Here is a 15,980-nt window from a genome sequence, read left to right as displayed (position 1 = left end):
TTTTATTCACTATGTTCTTGCGGGATCTTCAAGCAGGTAGGTAGACTGGTTTCGGGGCTTGCCATCAAACTGTCTCCCGAAGAGTTTTTTCGGATGGTGATTGGGGAAGGTCTTAGGGTGTGCTTCAGCCTCAATCGACGGAAAGTCTTTTCCATATCTTTCGTCTCGGAAAGGCATGTGCATTTCAGCTGGGGGATGAAGATGTAGTCTATCCTTCTTTATGTTTTTTTTGTTGGGATTTTGGTATTTTTATGCAAGCAAATTGCAATACTAGAAGAAGGAATTAAACGCAAGACCTAAGTAGATAGATATGCTATTATACATTCTTCAGCTACAAATTTCTTGTATTTATTAACACAATGCAATTTTTGGAAGATTGGTATGATTTCAATATTAAGTTTTTTAATAAAGCGATAACATTGGTGGATTAAATAGTTAGTTGTTAGGAGAGGAGAATCGGTGAGATCACACCCACACCAGAGTATATAGACATTATTTATTTTTCGCTGTTGTTGTAAAGTGTTATTTGCAAATGATATATTAAGAAGATTGTTTTTGACAAATGATATATTTACAATAAGAGGTAAGAGATTTAGCTCGAGTCATGCAATATGTGAATTATAGTAAATTTATATTAAACTCATGATAGTTGAAGATAAGATTTCTTTACAAGTAAAGAATATAATAATATCATATTCATATGATATTATCTATATTAAAAGGTTAGAGAATGAGTTATGTCTCATAAGAAGTTAGCCATAATAATTTGATTTAAATTTGTTTTTCATTAGAATGATACCCAGAACCTTTCACGTACAATTGAAGCAAGAATATTAATTTAATCAAATAAATTGCGGTCCACAATGCGTAGAGTGTTCTTCCGTTACAGCCAAGGAATACTCATAAACCTGACAAAATACAAGGAGGAATTGCCAGCGCAATCACTCGTTGACTTTCTGTTTCTTTTTTCCTACAATATATGAAGTTATAAAGAAAGAAAAAATTGAGTACGCCTCCCTTAAAATAATAACAACAGGGGGCAATTTTTTTATATTTTGCAATAAAAAAATTAAATTTTATGTTCATTGGCTAAAGTAGAAGACTTTTTCTTTCTCTGTTTTGGATGTGAAACAGAAGATGATTCAGTTGTTCTGTTGGTTCGTTCTCTTGGTAGTGGTGGCAACAACCTTACGATGGAGGCATACCAAATGCTAGTTTCCATTCCGGTCTAGGTGTTTTTTATTTTTTTGTTCAGCTGGTCACTTTTGGGCATTTCTACTGTATTTTCCATTTTGTTGTTGAGCTTGTACTTAGGTTGTCAGCTGCCCATTCTTTTTCTTGTACTTGTCTTTATATTTAATGAAAGTAATTTAGTTTGACGAAGTAAATAAAAATAAAAAATAAAAAAAAGGTGATCTTCAAGATAATAGTGTATTCTTATCAGTGCATACCGTAAAAAGTTGTGTGATGACAAATAAGATGGATTAGATATCATAATTATTGATCCTTAACTAATAACTATTGAAAGTGTAGTCGATGACAAAAACTTGTGTGACTTGTTAATGAAAGTAACAGTGTCGAGTGACATAATAGTTGAATTAAGTAGATCAAATGCGTGTAAGAATAATTCAAAAAATTTAATGCCAGGTGGGTTAAATGGTAAATTAGTTCTGCAAAAGTAAAATTTTCAACAATAATCTAGTTCTATTTTGACAAACTGTAAATATTGAACCTACTCAATAAACACAAAATTGTTTATGCACCTGAAGTACACAAAACGACAAGCACATTCAAAAACCACGAAGTAGAAGAAAATACAATAAAAGCTTGTATGAACAACTCGCAGAAAATCAAACAAAATCTTGCAAAATTATATAAATCTGAAGAAAATTGCACAAAGAGAAGAAAATCGAAAATGCTATATCTTTCATAAAGAACACAAAATACTTTAAGGACATAACAACTGCAGCAGTTGAGAGTTGGGAGCTGTTAATATCTCCTATTCCACACAACGTAAAGCTGAGATGAAAGAATACCAAACCAAAGCTTAAGCGACTCGTTCCAGCATACTGCAACTGAATTGGCCACCCGACAGATGCAGCTTCTCTGCTTTTGTAACAGCATCAAGGGGAAGAGGTATGAAACTTCGAGATGGACCATAGAAATGAGGGAAGCTATTGGAACCATCAACAACTTCATATACTAACCCTTCACCTAGCTAAAACAACACAAACAGAGAAAATTCATCTAAATACTAGGACTACAAGGTATGAAGACAAAAAAGAAAACAATGCCAACGAAATTTGAGTGTGATCTTCATGTTGGTACTTATATAAACAAATGGAAAGAAAGGCTCAAAACCCATGGCTTTTCAATAGGAAACCAAGAAAATGCAGGTGGTGGAGGTCACAGAACAGTAGGACCGTAGGATGGGGAAAGATTGAGGGGTTTCTCATGCAGTCTAGGTTTCGAACTTTCTATTCATTAAGTCTTTGTATACTTTAGGGAAGTTACATGTGCCCTGAGCTAGCAAAACATGGATTTTCGGAAGGTAGATTCAAGTACTGCCATCTATTTGGTTAACAAAAGTCGCCAGGAATCCCACCCAGCTAGTCCAAGAAGCTCATGAGCAAGACTGAGACTGAGAGATCATTCCAAGGCGTAAGTGCAGGACGAAATATCTTATAGATTCATCATCAGCTACCTTCTGGCCCTAATGATATTTGTTTCAAAATGTTTCAGGGTAATTTTACCATGTCTTGTTCCTCTACGTAAACCAAACATAGTATAAGAAGTCTGTTCTAATGAACAACGCCTCCAAGCAACTCTGACGAAGTTAGTATCTGAAATCCATGCTTCTTTCGATTCCCTTCATTCAGTAGTGCATATTACCTTCCTAAGCTTCCTTTCTTTTAATCCGCAGAATAGTGGTATCCATTTTTAACTTATCATTCCAAAAATAGGCAGAACCATGGGGCAGGTGCAGTTGCAATATTAGGTCTCCGTATATAGGAATAGCTATAGCTTATTTTGATTTCAGTAGTGCATTCGGACGAGGGATTTTAAAGTTATATGGAACTTTAGACACGATTATTAAAAAGGTACTACAAGAAGACTACCAATGAACTACTCAAGCACTACAAAGCTACTACCAAAACACCACAAATAAACTACAAAGACACTAGACGAACGACTTTCAACGTGTTATTTGGAAGTCCCCCAATCCAACTTTTGTAGTGCATGCCTACCAAATTTAACGTAAGTTGCGTGGAACTTTAAAGTCCCTCATCCAAACGAACCATAGAAATCGAAGTTAGAGTATAACCAAAATGGATGTTCATATCTATGTACCTTATTGGTGTCAATTTGAAGCAAGTAAAGATCCACTTTGGTATTCACGAAAAAATTCTGCAATGTCGACTTTACCTGAAAAAATTGAACCATTTTATGGCATCAATAAATAAATTAAACGCAATTCATCACCCATAATTTTGTTTTACTTTTACTACAAGCGATAATTCTAATCTAACTTAGACTAAAAGGGAGGTGGAGAGTTTGAACCCGGAACGCACTGGGTTGAGCTCTATCCACCAGGGCAACCCATTTGCCACCCAGAATTTCTTTCAGTTGGACTATGTCTAAGGTTTAATCGATGCAAAGGGTAAATATAATCAAACTGGCAACTGGGTCTGATATATATATATATATATGTGTGTGTGTGTGTGTGTGTGTGTGTGTGTGTGTGAAGAGACAGAGAGACAGTGACCTGATTGAGGTTGCTAAGATGAATGAACCCGGATTTCTTGTCCAGCTCTCCACCAAAAACAGAGCCAGAGCTCTGCAACTCTCCCCACTCCGCAGCAGTGCTGATTCTGTACACATACTCTTCCATCCCTTCACCTCCACCTGCAGCCATTGCTCTGGAGATTGAAAGTCTTCCACCAACCGTTCGGCACATATATTCCAATACTACTGGATCCAGTTGGGCTTTGATGGGCATTTGAGGCGACAGTGAGCCCTTATGATATTCCAACTCCAAGAGTCCAAGCCCAAGCTGCAATTGCATGAAGAATCTTTCACGCGTTGTTTTTAAAGCTTTAAGAGGCGTTTGTTTACCCTCACTAAGTTGGACTGGACTGGACTGGACTAGTTATTAGTTTAATACTGTGTTTGTTCCATGCTGGGACTAACATTAATGAGACTAAAGGGGACTAGCATGGACAAAACCCTTCACTAAGGGGTCTTAGCGAGACCCCCCAATAACCATGAGACTAGCTAAGACTATCCTCTCTTTCTCGTCCTCGTCATGCTCAATGACCACTCCTGATAGACTCATCGTCATCTCCAGTCACCTAGATCAATAATTAACTTTCTGACTCTCTTTCAGATCCATTTTACAACCAACTTTCATTTAAAATATACCAAATTGAAGCTGGGAGTGACAAGATTACGATTTGACCTGAATCGAGGCTAAAATGTGGTCGAATGTGCCGGAAAATGGCCTAGAAGTCTCGACCTATTTGGGCTTCTTCAAATCCATGACAGATTCGAGCATTCAAAGCTAAGATCTCGGTACAGGGATGGTGATGGATTTTCTGGCGGTGTTAACTTCATCCGATTTAACGAGGGTTGGCCGAAAAACACATTGGGAAACCTGCAACTCGTCAGGAAAATTGAAGCCGTGAGGTTCCGTTCGAACAACGCATAGCTAGAGAGGGAGGGAGGACAGAGAAATAGAGATTGAAATCAATAAGGAGTTTGACCAGGAATGAGAAAGAGACATGAATTGAGAGGTCTAAGAGGAAAAAAAGAGGGAGAGGGTGGGAAAATGAGAGAAGAGAAAAAGAGTGGGATGGAAATTGTAGGAAAAGATAAGATCATAATAAAACATTAATAATTTATATATTAAATAATATAATATTATAATTATTATTATCCAGCTTCTTAGTTCAATACTGCACCAAACGCTTCACTGAGTTAGTCCAGTTTAGTCTAATTTAAGCCAGTCCAGCTTAATCTTGAAGCTAATCCAATCCGAGATAGTCCGACGCAACAAACGCCCATTCACTGCCTCGGTCGTGGGTAGACTTGGTACCCAAACTGGGTTCACCGTCGCTGAAGCTTTTGGTCTGCTTTTTACATAACAGTTGACAAACATGGCTACAATTGGGAATGCAGGCCTGCTTAGCCCCTTCCATTGCCACCTCAACGAGCTTCCGCTTCTGGGTTCGAGCTCGATCCGCACCAAGCTCGCAGAATTTCGGTTCCGTCAGCCCAATGTCGCTCTAAAGCACGCAAGAAATGCATCCATTTTTCCCGTCGTACGAGCACAGAGTTCTTCTGGTTCGTCTTTCTCCCATTTTTCTGGAAAAATAGGTCATGGGTTTGAATGTTCATCCAGATTTCATTCAAATTATGGTTTTGGTATCTCAGATTTTAAATTTTAAATGTTGGCATGGCTTCTGACTCTGTATTGTTGTCGGTTGCTCGTAGGTTATGTCCCAGACTCCAAATTTTACAAAGTCGAAGCGATTCTGAGGTGCGGAAATAATTCACCCTTCTGTTCTTGTCTGCGTTGTTGGTTGTTAATTTTGTTTAGGTTGATTGTTTATAGCTCTGCATGTCTGCTGTGTTTTTTCCTATTATTTTTGTGTGTGGAATATATGAGGTTATGGGTTTTGATTATATCTAACTATTTCTTAATCTCTGTTATGATTATGGGACGAGCTAGGCCCTGGCGAGTTTCGCAGGTTTCTTCGGTAAGAACTGTTGAACCTTAAACACAGCTTACTGCATATCTGATTGGCGTTGCATTAGTATAACAAAATCAGGAAAGCAATAAAATGATGTTTCAAATGTTGTTTACTAGATAATAGGAAGAATAGCTCTGTGTTTCTAAGTCTGTGTAGTTATCGAAGCACCATCCCGTCTACACACTCAAATCCATTTGCATATATCGAACACAGTCATAACGGATTTAGATTGGAGCTCAAACCTGATAAAACTTGAAGGTTAATGAAATTCTAGTAGAGTGACATTTCAAAAGATCAATTGGCAGTTGTTAATTGTACTACTACACTATTCAGTTCTGGAATTTAATGATAACTGCCCTCACTTAGTACTTATCAGTAACTTGCTGGGCAAGTTTCTGACTCCTCTCTGTATGCATTGCCTTGACCATAGTCAAGGCAAGATAGCATTGGTCTTGTAATAATACTCATGCTATTCTCGAAATTTTTTGCCACTTCTCTCCTTTCAATTCATTACATCCATGAGGCATCCATTGGGGCCTGGGATGCCATGCCAGTGGAGTTGTCCGTGGTGCACTAAGTAACGTTGTTTGCTTCCTAAAAGAAATGTAGAAGCAAAGCGATCACTAGAAATTGAAGAATTGAGATGTTTCCTGTGGTTCGTATTTAATGAATTTATTGTAAGAAAATCGGGTTATAGTCTATATTTGGTAAGAATTGTACCTGATTTTATCCTTTCTTTTTGGTTGCACGTTTTCACATTTTTACTAATGTACAGTATTGTTGTTAGCTCCTTGAGATAATAGCATAAGTACTACTTTGGGTTCTGGTGTCTTCAATGTTTTCCTGTGTCATTTTTCTAGAGCTCCTTGAGATAAAAGCATAAGCACTAATCTTTTTGTTTCCATCCTTTGTGGAAACCGAAGGCTCTGCTGAAAATTGGAATTCGTGGTGTTACTGTATCTGATGTTCGAGGCTTTGGTGCTCAAGGTGGTTCAACAGAGAGGCAGGGTGGTATGTTCTTGCTTTGGCATCGATATTTTCTCTTCGTTTTAATTAAATCTAGCAGATTTTTTGGAACACTCCCCAGCCACTATATCTACTGTAACTTATTTATCATCCTACTCTTTTCTTCTATTGTCATTTCATAATTTCTTCTTTTTTTTTATTACTTTGTTAGGCTCTGAATTTTCTGAAGACAATTTTGTCGCTAAGATTAAAATGGAGATTGTAGTGAGCAAAGACCAGGTATGAAGAGTGTGAGTGATAATTTTAGTTCTATAATATGTTCTGTTTGTGATATTGATGCTCAGGGATGAGGGTTTGAAAATCACCGATTGAATGCTGCTCTGATCACTTCTTAGGTTGAAGCTGTGGTTGACACAATAATTGAGGCAGCCAGGACCGGAGAAATCGGCGATGGCAAGATTTTTGGTAAGTCTCTAAACTTGTTAATTTTGAAACTACAAAGATATAGTCTACAGTAAGCACGTAATCAGGTTAAAATAAAATTTGAATGAATAATTGTTACTTTAACATGTTAATATCGATTTCTTTAACATATATAATTATTAAATTGCATTGAACATTATGTAAACTAAATTCAAACTATAACACCTATATAAGTTAGCTTATTTTCAGACAATTTTTAAGGTATACAGAATTGTTGATGGCTTTGCACCTTTCCACTTTGTCACCTATAGATGTTCTAAGAGATCCACATAACCCTCCAGAATTAGGGAGGATCAGATTTGTTAGTTTACAGTATATATCTGGTTTGCGATGTGAGATACTACAGTCGTCTAAAAGTTTTAGTGAAGTACTTTAAAGTCAGGTCGGTAGGACAAGTAGCTATTTTTTGACAACACTGATCATTTGCCAGAAATCTTTATACTCCGTTTTCTGCAATCACTATGCTAGTTACATGTAAAACTTAAAACTCAAGGAACATATCATTTTCTGGCCTCTCCAGTGAGGTTTCATCAAACTTTCTAATGAGTTTTTGTATCTTTTGCAGTGGTGCCAGTTTCAGATGTCATACGAGTTCGCACTGGTAACATTTTACTCGCCAAATGATTCAAGTTTAAGATGATCTATCCAGTTGTTTGTGTCTCTTTGGATTGATGATTGCTCTCTAGAATTTGCCTAAAGTTTTTGTCTTGTATATGTCATTTTCAGGGGAGCGTGGAGAGAAGGCGGAGAAGATGACAGGAGGGCGGTCTGATGTGTCCTCTTCCTCTGCTTGAGCTGCATGGCCCATTTCGGTTCTCAACTAAGTGACATTTGACAGAACTTCATGAGTACCACTCTAATCGACCCCCCATCCAATATTCCCCCCTTGACCATTAGATCTTAGAAGATTAGTGCTTTGTCTTTTATTTTCGGAGTCTATGCGGTGATGGTAGAGTAAAATAAGGTGTAATACTAGTCAGGTAGCTTCTATCTTTTTTTCAGAGGCATATCGGAAACTTCTCTTATCTTTGGAAGAAGTATGATATACAGTCTATGTAGCTTCTTTTACTTGTGAGCCAATTTATTATGCAAATTGGTTTCTGCAAGGAAGTTAACAAACACAAATCTACGACCAGAGGAGGCCGAATGCCAACGTTCTTCTGAATATCTCAAGCCTGATAACTATAAAATCAACACGCTTACTTAGCCGTGCAATCTGGCTCATCAGTCCAATCAAACCGCTCATAAACTCCGGACAGTAAGGTAAGAATCTGCTCAAGAATACCAGCAGATGAAGAATCAGAAGCTTCAGCTCGGCTAACCGGAATTGCTGACGATCAACAACAATGTCGGAAGGTAGATTGCGGTTGAGCTGCTAAAGGGGTTTAGCTTAGCCACTCAATGCACATATATGGAGACGAATTGAGCGAGAGATGATGAGAGGAATAAGAAAGAATCCTTCAAATTATTAGCTGTGATGTATGTTATACAAATACACAAAAATGAGAAGATGAGTCTTGCAATGTTCAATGAGGTGTGAAAGGGACCAGCTGGTGGACTACCAAAGTTTTCAATGTGCTACACAAAAAAAAAACATGTAAAAAGTTACAAAATTTTATTGTCGTAGTTGGACTAACAAAGTTGAAAAAATGCAAAAGAAAAATTAAACCAAATAACCGAACCAAATCAAATTAGACCATTCAAAATAAATTGAACCATACAGTTCTATTGTAATTGATTCGCTTTCAACAATAAATTAAATGCGATCAATTCAAACCGAAATATATCCATCCCTATTTAATAATAATAATTGATACCCTTCTTCCCTCCCCGTTGATAAATCATGGAGATCATAAAGCCTAGCGTTGTTTGGAGGCTAACAACAAATCAAACGACAACTACCAACTGCTTTGAAAATTGCATTCCTTCTTCTAATCAAATTTTCAAAAATTAAAACGTTAAAAAAATATAAATAAAAATTTGGTGCGGTCGCTGCCCTTCCTTCCGGCCCATCTATAAATGCAGAGATAGATCCTTCCTTCCACATATAACGTGAAATATAGCGTGCGTGTCGCTGCGAAGGACAGCTCCTCCCCATCTTCTTAGAGAGCAGATCTGCTCTCTCTCTCTCTCTCTCATCAATTTCTCCATCTTCCTCAGGTAACTCCAACTTTACCCTTCCTTGTTCTTCTTCTTCTCAGATCTACACCGGCAATTGCTTTTTTATTTTTCGTTTATTTTGTGCCCATTTGCTTGAATTTTCGCGATTTGATCCGATCTCGAATTTTCCGACTTTTTCGTTTTCCGATCTCGATTTTTGCCCGAATTTGTGATGAAATTTATAAGATTTAGACCCTCATTGTGAATGTGAATGCTGATTGATATATAAATATTTGAAATTTTGGGTTGGATTTTTGATCAAATTTTGAAGGTTCGAAAATGGGGCTTTCATTCACGAAGCTGTTCAGCCGTCTGTTTGCGAAGAAGGAGATGCGTATTCTGATGGTGGGTCTCGATGCGGCTGGTAAGACCACCATCCTCTACAAGCTCAAGCTCGGCGAGATCGTCACCACCATTCCCACCATTGGTATGTCAATCACTTGCATAACCCATTTGCTCCTTGATCTGGATTCATCACTCGATTTCGGTTTTACTCATCGTTTTAACATTGTATTAGTTATTAATTGCTCTGATTTATGGTGAATTATCGGGTTAGGATTCAATGTGGAGACTGTGGAATACAAGAACATCAGCTTTACTGTGTGGGATGTCGGGGGTCAGGACAAGGTATGGACGCTTTTTTCAACTTCCTTATTTTCGAAATTGTTACTTCTTTCGGTTATGCAATTTGGTACTGGTAAATGTTCATTCCTGCATCTGATTTACGTAGTTGAGTTTGCCTGATCAAAAATTAGATTGTGGAAAATTATAGCAACTCAGCAAGTTTGTGCCGCGTCCAACATGAAGTTTATGATCTCCGTTTTCATGGATCGAGGTCAAATGTTTAATGTATATTAGTTAGAGCTCCTAATCCTAACCTTTCTTTCCAATCGACTAGTCAATGAATCCACTCAACTCACACCATTTGCCTACCATCCTATAAGCTCATCATTTAAACAACAATGGGGTCAGGCTCAGGACACGCTTATTCTTTTGAGGATGGCTTTTCCTTTGTTCTGTTTATCAATTTTGGGACGTACATGTCCTCCGTGACTGTTCTCTTTCAGAATAATGGCCAACTAAAGCTTGTTCATCAGGATTGTTTCGATGATGCCATTATGTGGCTTACAAGTCCCATACTGTACTAATTCTATAGTCAACGTCATTTCTCATTATCAGTTAAAATGTCTTTATAGCTGCCAGCTTTTCGCTTTGTTGAATCTGCGATTCTTTGTATTGTCTTTCCAGATCCGACCTTTGTGGAGGCATTACTTCCAAAACACACAAGGACTTATCTTTGTGGTTGACAGCAACGATCGTGACCGTGTGGTGGAAGCCAGAGATGAGCTTCATAGAATGTTGAATGAGGTATGCATAAGCTTTGGAACTTGTTATGCTGATGATAAAGAGAGGGGTGAAATATTGCACATTGAAAACTTGTGTACTATTATTGCTATATAGTCATATCTTTTTTATTTTGATTGTTAACCATTTATTATTGTATTGGGCAGGATGAATTGAGGGAGGCTGTGCTTCTTGTATTTGCAAACAAGCAAGATCTTCCAAATGCCATGAATGCTGCTGAAATAACTGATAAGCTTGGCCTTCACTCCCTCCGTCAACGCCACTGGTAAAACCGAATGTAGCTTCTATTTCTCACAAACTCACTCGCACCTACGCCCCTCCTTGAAACTAACTGTGTAAACTATCCCATGCAGGTATATCCAGAGCACATGCGCCACTTCTGGTGAAGGACTGTACGAGGGTCTTGACTGGCTCTCAAACAATATTGCAAACAAGGTGGACTCTTGCTCTCATACATTCTGAATAACTCGATTGTTCATTATGTTTCCGTTTCTGACTTTGGTTTTCTGATATTACATTTTGCAGGCATAGATGGTTTGACTTGAATTCTGTGTAGCGTCCATTCTTCTGTACTATCAAGTTGACATTTATGGGTCCTGGTGTTCTGCATTTGCTCCGCTCTTAAGTTCCTGTTTTTACCATATTTGTGTTTTCTTTTGCAAACAGTGCCTTTTTTACATGTAGTTAAGAATAATTCTCTCAATTTTTCGAACGGTATTAACATAATAGCTTTGTTTTGTGAAATGAAATAGCTGTTATCGATTTGTTTATATTTACTTTGACGGAGATTATGGAAGTGGAGGATGATCCTCCCCTCGTTATCTCTCGCTTACTCAAAATTCATGTCGTAGCTGTTTATCAGAATGCATTTGGGAAGTGGTGTTTACCCTCTTAAATTATCTTCTGATTTAAAGTTATAAACAGGATCCAAAATCCCTGACTATGATAATTTATGTAGGGGCTGTGCCCAAATGTTTATTCTTTCCTTGCATTAGAACGGCTCGAGTGATTGAACCGTAACCTCGTCATAATCCAATACTATAATCCCTCTCTCAGTCAGTGTAGCTTAAGCAGTAATATCGTTCGTAATAAGATCATTTGGGTGGCACGCGTATCGGATAACGCCCCGGGTCCGGGATGCATTATGAGGGTCTGTAAGTGTGTGGATAACACATTCTTTTATAATGGAAAGGGATCATGAGAGGATTCCTTCCATCTAATCCTCATGAGCCACAAATCCAGACCCTTGAAATTTGATCCAACGGCTAAAGTTATTATAACTTTTAATGATGCTCTCTGTTTATAGCCGTTAGATTAAATTTCAAATGCCTGAATTTGTGGATCATGAGGCTTAGGTGAAAGAGATGCGGATAATATACTTGAATGCGTTGCTTATCGATGTCGATACCAGTTGACATAGCTGAGAATGTTTCCCAAACGCCTCGTACGCCATCAATGGTCATGGCAATGGTGGTAGATGCAGCGCTAAGCTATTTACCGTCCGTAATAAATAATGCTAAGAGATCAAATTTACAAACCAAATGATACGTCATCAATAGGAAATAAGCAAATTAATCGATGTTTAATTAATAATCCAATCATCAACAACCACATCATTTAATTTACAAAATTTGATTTAAAATTGTGATATCCCTAATATTACCTTTTACAAAAACTAAATCTTTCAAATTTAAGCATTTGAAGAATTTGGCAAGATGTTCCTGGCACAGTTGTTCAAGAAGATTCACTCTTTATCGATATTAAGAGAATAAATAGGTTTTTTATAAGTAAAAAGTATGATACACAAATAAAAGAGGATAATCCTCGATAAAGAATCTTACGAGGATTTCAACGTAGACAAAAGAAAAAAAATGTCCTGCACTAACTTATTAAGAGTTACGGTCTTCATGTAGTAAATCAAGAATTATAATGTTCGAGTTGAGATTTCGGGTTAGAAACGACCTTTCAGAAATGTTGAAAAAAACAAAACATTGCAACACCGCCAACTCTACAACACGCTTGCAAATCCCTCTCTCATCAATTGTCTGGTTACCGTTTCAACCACTACTTTGCTTCTCTAGATTTTTGATCTGATTCTAATATTTGTTTGCTCGATGATGATGGTGTTGACTTTTCAATTCACTCCATTAATTCAAGGCCTTGTTAATTGACAAAGAAAACATCCTAATAAAAATGGCTAACGACATAGATGGAAGCAAAATTCAAGCTTGTCAACAACCACCAGTACCATATGAAAAAGACCAAACTCTAGGAGAACTAACTCTCTCGCCTACTTCGTCACTCTCCCTCGGGTTGGAACCCTAATCCCTTGAAAAACCTTTGAAAATCGAAATTTTAACTCATATTAAAAAATTGTCGAGGTAGTACCGGCAGCATTCTGATCCACTTTTGACTCCGCCCCCGGTGAATGACTTCCGACTCCTCAAACCATAACACTCTGAATATCCGCAGTCAAGAGAAAAGCAAGTAGCACACATATACAAACCCAATACACACGATTTAACGGAGCTTTGCTACAGAGAAATGATATTAGAGTCCTCGACCAATTGCTCGCTACTAATCACATCAAAATTGTTCGACCTTAGTTGCCTACAAAGCCCGAAAGGCGTTTGATTTTCTCTTACTTACATTGCCATACTTCCAACATTTATCCTGGTTTGAATCACTACTAAAATGAGATAACAAAAAAGGCAATTGTGTTGATTTCTTAATAAGCCTGTTAATTACCATGGCCACCAAGTGCAGACAAGAACAGAACAAATTGATTAGTACTACTAATAAACATATATTTTTCATCAATCCACCATTTGCTCCCTCTCCATAAGAGGATGATTACATAAATGGCGTTTTTTTCTCTCTTTCATACAACATATTACACCACCAACACACGTCAAACCTTGTCATTTAAGCAGGTTCATCTACCAAACCAAAAGAAAATACAAATAAAAAATCAAAAGCTTAACTCGTTCCCCCTTCCCCCGATGCACTCCAACAAGCATCGGAATTTCATTCATCTGAGTACTTCGACTCTCTCTTGTCTACCCCGTAGATGAATGAATGCTCTAAATCGCCTAGGCCGCTGACGGCGCTGTCACGTACTGGACCGCAGCTCCGGACAGAGCGTCAATGAACGGCTGCATGTTCACCCCTTCACCACCTGAAGCTGCTTCTGGAGCCACAACTCCTCCTGCCCCTGCTCCTCCCGCCGCCTTCCTGTAATCCAACGACTCGTCGTTGTATATGTCCCACCATTTCTTCACCAGCATCTTGATGTCCTCCCTCTGCATGTTCTCCTCCTTCCCTGTATACCTCCACGGCTTCGATCCCTGTAACAATCAGCGTATATTAATCAAACCCTAAAGAAAATGTGATCTGTCTATATATGTTAATTATTAATTAAAATTTAAGTAATACTTACTGCTGCACAATAATGGACGACTTTGACTTTGTCTAGCTCCACATTCTCCGGGTGACGCCAAAGCATGGCGAGGACCAAATTGTATACCAAAGGAATTGGCTTGTATATTTTCCGGAAATACATGTTTAAGAAGTCCTGTTCTGCAAACGGGGTCGGAGGGGTCACTCTGAGAGTTCTCAGCAGGTCATGGTAGGTCTCGAGGCCGGGTTCGAACACGAACATGCCCGCGTTGAAGTACAGCGACGGAGGCGGGCCCAGCTCCGATGTGGGCCACTGGACCTTCTCCGGGCACTGCTGGCAGTACCCGATTTGGTATTGCGGCGTGTGGCTCCAGGTTTTCTCACAGAAACAGTCCATGACTGCGTAGAAATGTCCATCTGGCAAGTCAAAGAGGTGGTCTATATTGTCGTACACCTCAATGTCCCCATCCAAGTATATCATTTTCTCGTACTCCACAAACTGCAAATTAATCAAAAAGTTCAGCAATTAAAATTTACAATCTTCTACCACAATAAGTTTGATTCGAACAGCTTCCCCAGGAAAAACAAGAAATAAAGGTTCTATTGACTTCCAACATAGACTGCCACGGGTAAGACCCAAATTCCACGTGTAACAAAAAGAACGCGTAACAAAGGTAACGGAAAAGATTTTTCAATATAATCGACACATAAAATGATACACCTATTTCACTGTATAAATGATAAGATTTATGTATTAAAAATTAATAATTTAAAAAATAAAATTTCTCGCTAATCATATAAAAATACGTGATGTGATGTAGCAGTCGTCTTCCATCACAATCAAAATTTTCTCCACGTAAGCAAAGCGAGAAGAACGTACCTCCCAAATGCGCAGCTTCGAGTAGTTGATGACGTAATAGGCCATGGCGAACTGGGTCTGGTTCTCGGGCGGGTAAACGGGTTCGATCTCACGGACTATGCAACCCTGAGATTCAAGAATGCGACGGTGATCCTCCGGGACGTCGGGCAAGACTGCAACGACCAACGGGTACGCCGTTTTTACCTTCCTCAAACCCTTGGCCAACCCGACGACGCCCTTCACGTAGTCGCCGTTTCCGGCCAAGAAGGTCACGTACGCCCGACTAGGCATGGTGACGGGAGTGGTGAAACCCGATTTCGGGACGTTGGTGGGGACGAGTTCGGGAGCCATGAGAAATTACGTGTCCAAGGGAGAAGGGAACCAGGGTTTTTACAGAGGAAGGCCTTGACCCTTGGAAATATAAAGACAAAAACTAGCTGAATGCACAGAGAGAGAGAGAGAGAGAGAGAGAGAGAGAGGAACGCGGAGATTAGGACGTCGTCGTGAATCTGTCTTCTTGTTGGTGGTTCGGTGTTGGGGGTGGTGGTGGGTTAAAATAAGGGTGAGAATCAAGGAAATGAAATTTGAGCGAAATTTGTGGAAAATTCAGTAAAATGTGGTTATGAGGTTGATGCCATACACGTGTCCATCTGGATGGATCCTACGGTGAGTGGTTGTTTTGGGAAAGTTCTGGAGAGGGACTCTGGACCGTTGAGTAGAAGATGCCAGAAGGCCTATTTATTTATTTTCCATATTTGCTGGGTTAAGATTCACATGCGGGGTTAGTTACTAAGAGATATAACAAAGATGGTTATACCAAAGTGGTTAATTACTAGAAAGAATAATCCAGAAGCATGACAGACACAAGGTCTAATTAAAGACAAATGGTACGGCTACTCTCATAAAGTAAAGTTCTTCGTTGAATTCTCTGTCACGTCATAATTTAATCTTAATTTTTATATTAATATTATAAAATATTATGTTAAAATTATGAG

At 38.5% G+C, this 15,980-nt stretch overlaps 4 protein-coding genes across 6 annotated transcripts; 2 read left to right on the top strand and 2 right to left on the bottom strand.

Annotated features, from left to right (window-relative positions):
* Positions 1-1,850: 1,850 nt before the first annotated feature.
* Positions 1,851-3,938, bottom strand: LOC103956857. The gene is made up of 3 exons (XM_009368905.3): positions 3,767-3,938; positions 3,352-3,426; positions 1,851-2,218 (listed from the first exon to the last, which is right to left on the bottom strand). The coding sequence occupies exons 1-3, from the start codon at positions 3,914-3,916 to the stop codon at positions 2,048-2,050; spliced, it is 396 nt and encodes a 131-aa protein (XP_009367180.2). The 5' UTR covers positions 3,917-3,938; the 3' UTR covers positions 1,851-2,047.
* Positions 3,939-5,038: 1,100 nt separating this feature from the next.
* LOC103956858 (nitrogen regulatory protein P-II homolog) lies at positions 5,039-8,302 on the top strand. 2 transcript variants are annotated; one of them, XM_009368906.3, is made up of 8 exons: positions 5,039-5,376; positions 5,494-5,539; positions 5,732-5,759; positions 6,677-6,764; positions 6,931-6,998; positions 7,115-7,184; positions 7,768-7,803; positions 7,929-8,302. In XM_009368906.3, the coding sequence occupies exons 1-8, from the start codon at positions 5,157-5,159 to the stop codon at positions 7,994-7,996; spliced, it is 624 nt and encodes a 207-aa protein (XP_009367181.2). In that variant the 5' UTR covers positions 5,039-5,156; the 3' UTR covers positions 7,997-8,302. The 2 variants fall into 2 exon arrangements, with proteins under 2 accessions (XP_009367181.2, XP_009367182.2); XM_009368907.3 differs by having other exon boundaries at positions 5,040-5,343.
* Positions 8,303-9,105: 803 nt separating this feature from the next.
* Positions 9,106-11,497, top strand: LOC103956855 (ADP-ribosylation factor 2). 2 transcript variants are annotated; one of them, XM_009368902.3, is made up of 7 exons: positions 9,118-9,362; positions 9,634-9,789; positions 9,919-9,989; positions 10,611-10,730; positions 10,874-10,992; positions 11,081-11,162; positions 11,253-11,497. In XM_009368902.3, the coding sequence occupies exons 2-7, from the start codon at positions 9,642-9,644 to the stop codon at positions 11,256-11,258; spliced, it is 546 nt and encodes a 181-aa protein (XP_009367177.1). In that variant the 5' UTR covers positions 9,118-9,362; positions 9,634-9,641; the 3' UTR covers positions 11,259-11,497. The 2 variants fall into 2 exon arrangements, with proteins under 2 accessions (XP_048430409.1, XP_009367177.1); XM_048574452.1 differs by lacking the exon at positions 11,253-11,497 and having other exon boundaries at positions 9,106-9,362; positions 11,081-11,189.
* Positions 11,498-13,536: 2,039 nt separating this feature from the next.
* On the bottom strand, positions 13,537-15,454 carry LOC103956854 (galactinol synthase 1-like). The gene is made up of 3 exons (XM_009368901.3): positions 15,007-15,454; positions 14,167-14,625; positions 13,537-14,074 (listed from the first exon to the last, which is right to left on the bottom strand). Exons 1-3 carry the CDS (start codon positions 15,334-15,336, stop codon positions 13,820-13,822), a joined length of 1,044 nt encoding a protein of 347 aa, XP_009367176.2. The 5' UTR covers positions 15,337-15,454; the 3' UTR covers positions 13,537-13,819.
* Positions 15,455-15,980: the final 526 nt, after the last annotated feature.

Source organism: the organism of the source record quoted next, unplaced genomic scaffold, assembly GCF_019419815.1.
Source record: "Pyrus x bretschneideri cultivar Hongxiangsu unplaced genomic scaffold, Pyrus_bretschneideri_v1 Contig71, whole genome shotgun sequence".
Taxonomy (NCBI): domain Eukaryota; kingdom Viridiplantae; phylum Streptophyta; class Magnoliopsida; order Rosales; family Rosaceae; genus Pyrus; species Pyrus x bretschneideri.
Note: the sequence above shows the minus strand (reverse complement) of the source record. Positions and strands in the feature narration are given on the sequence as shown.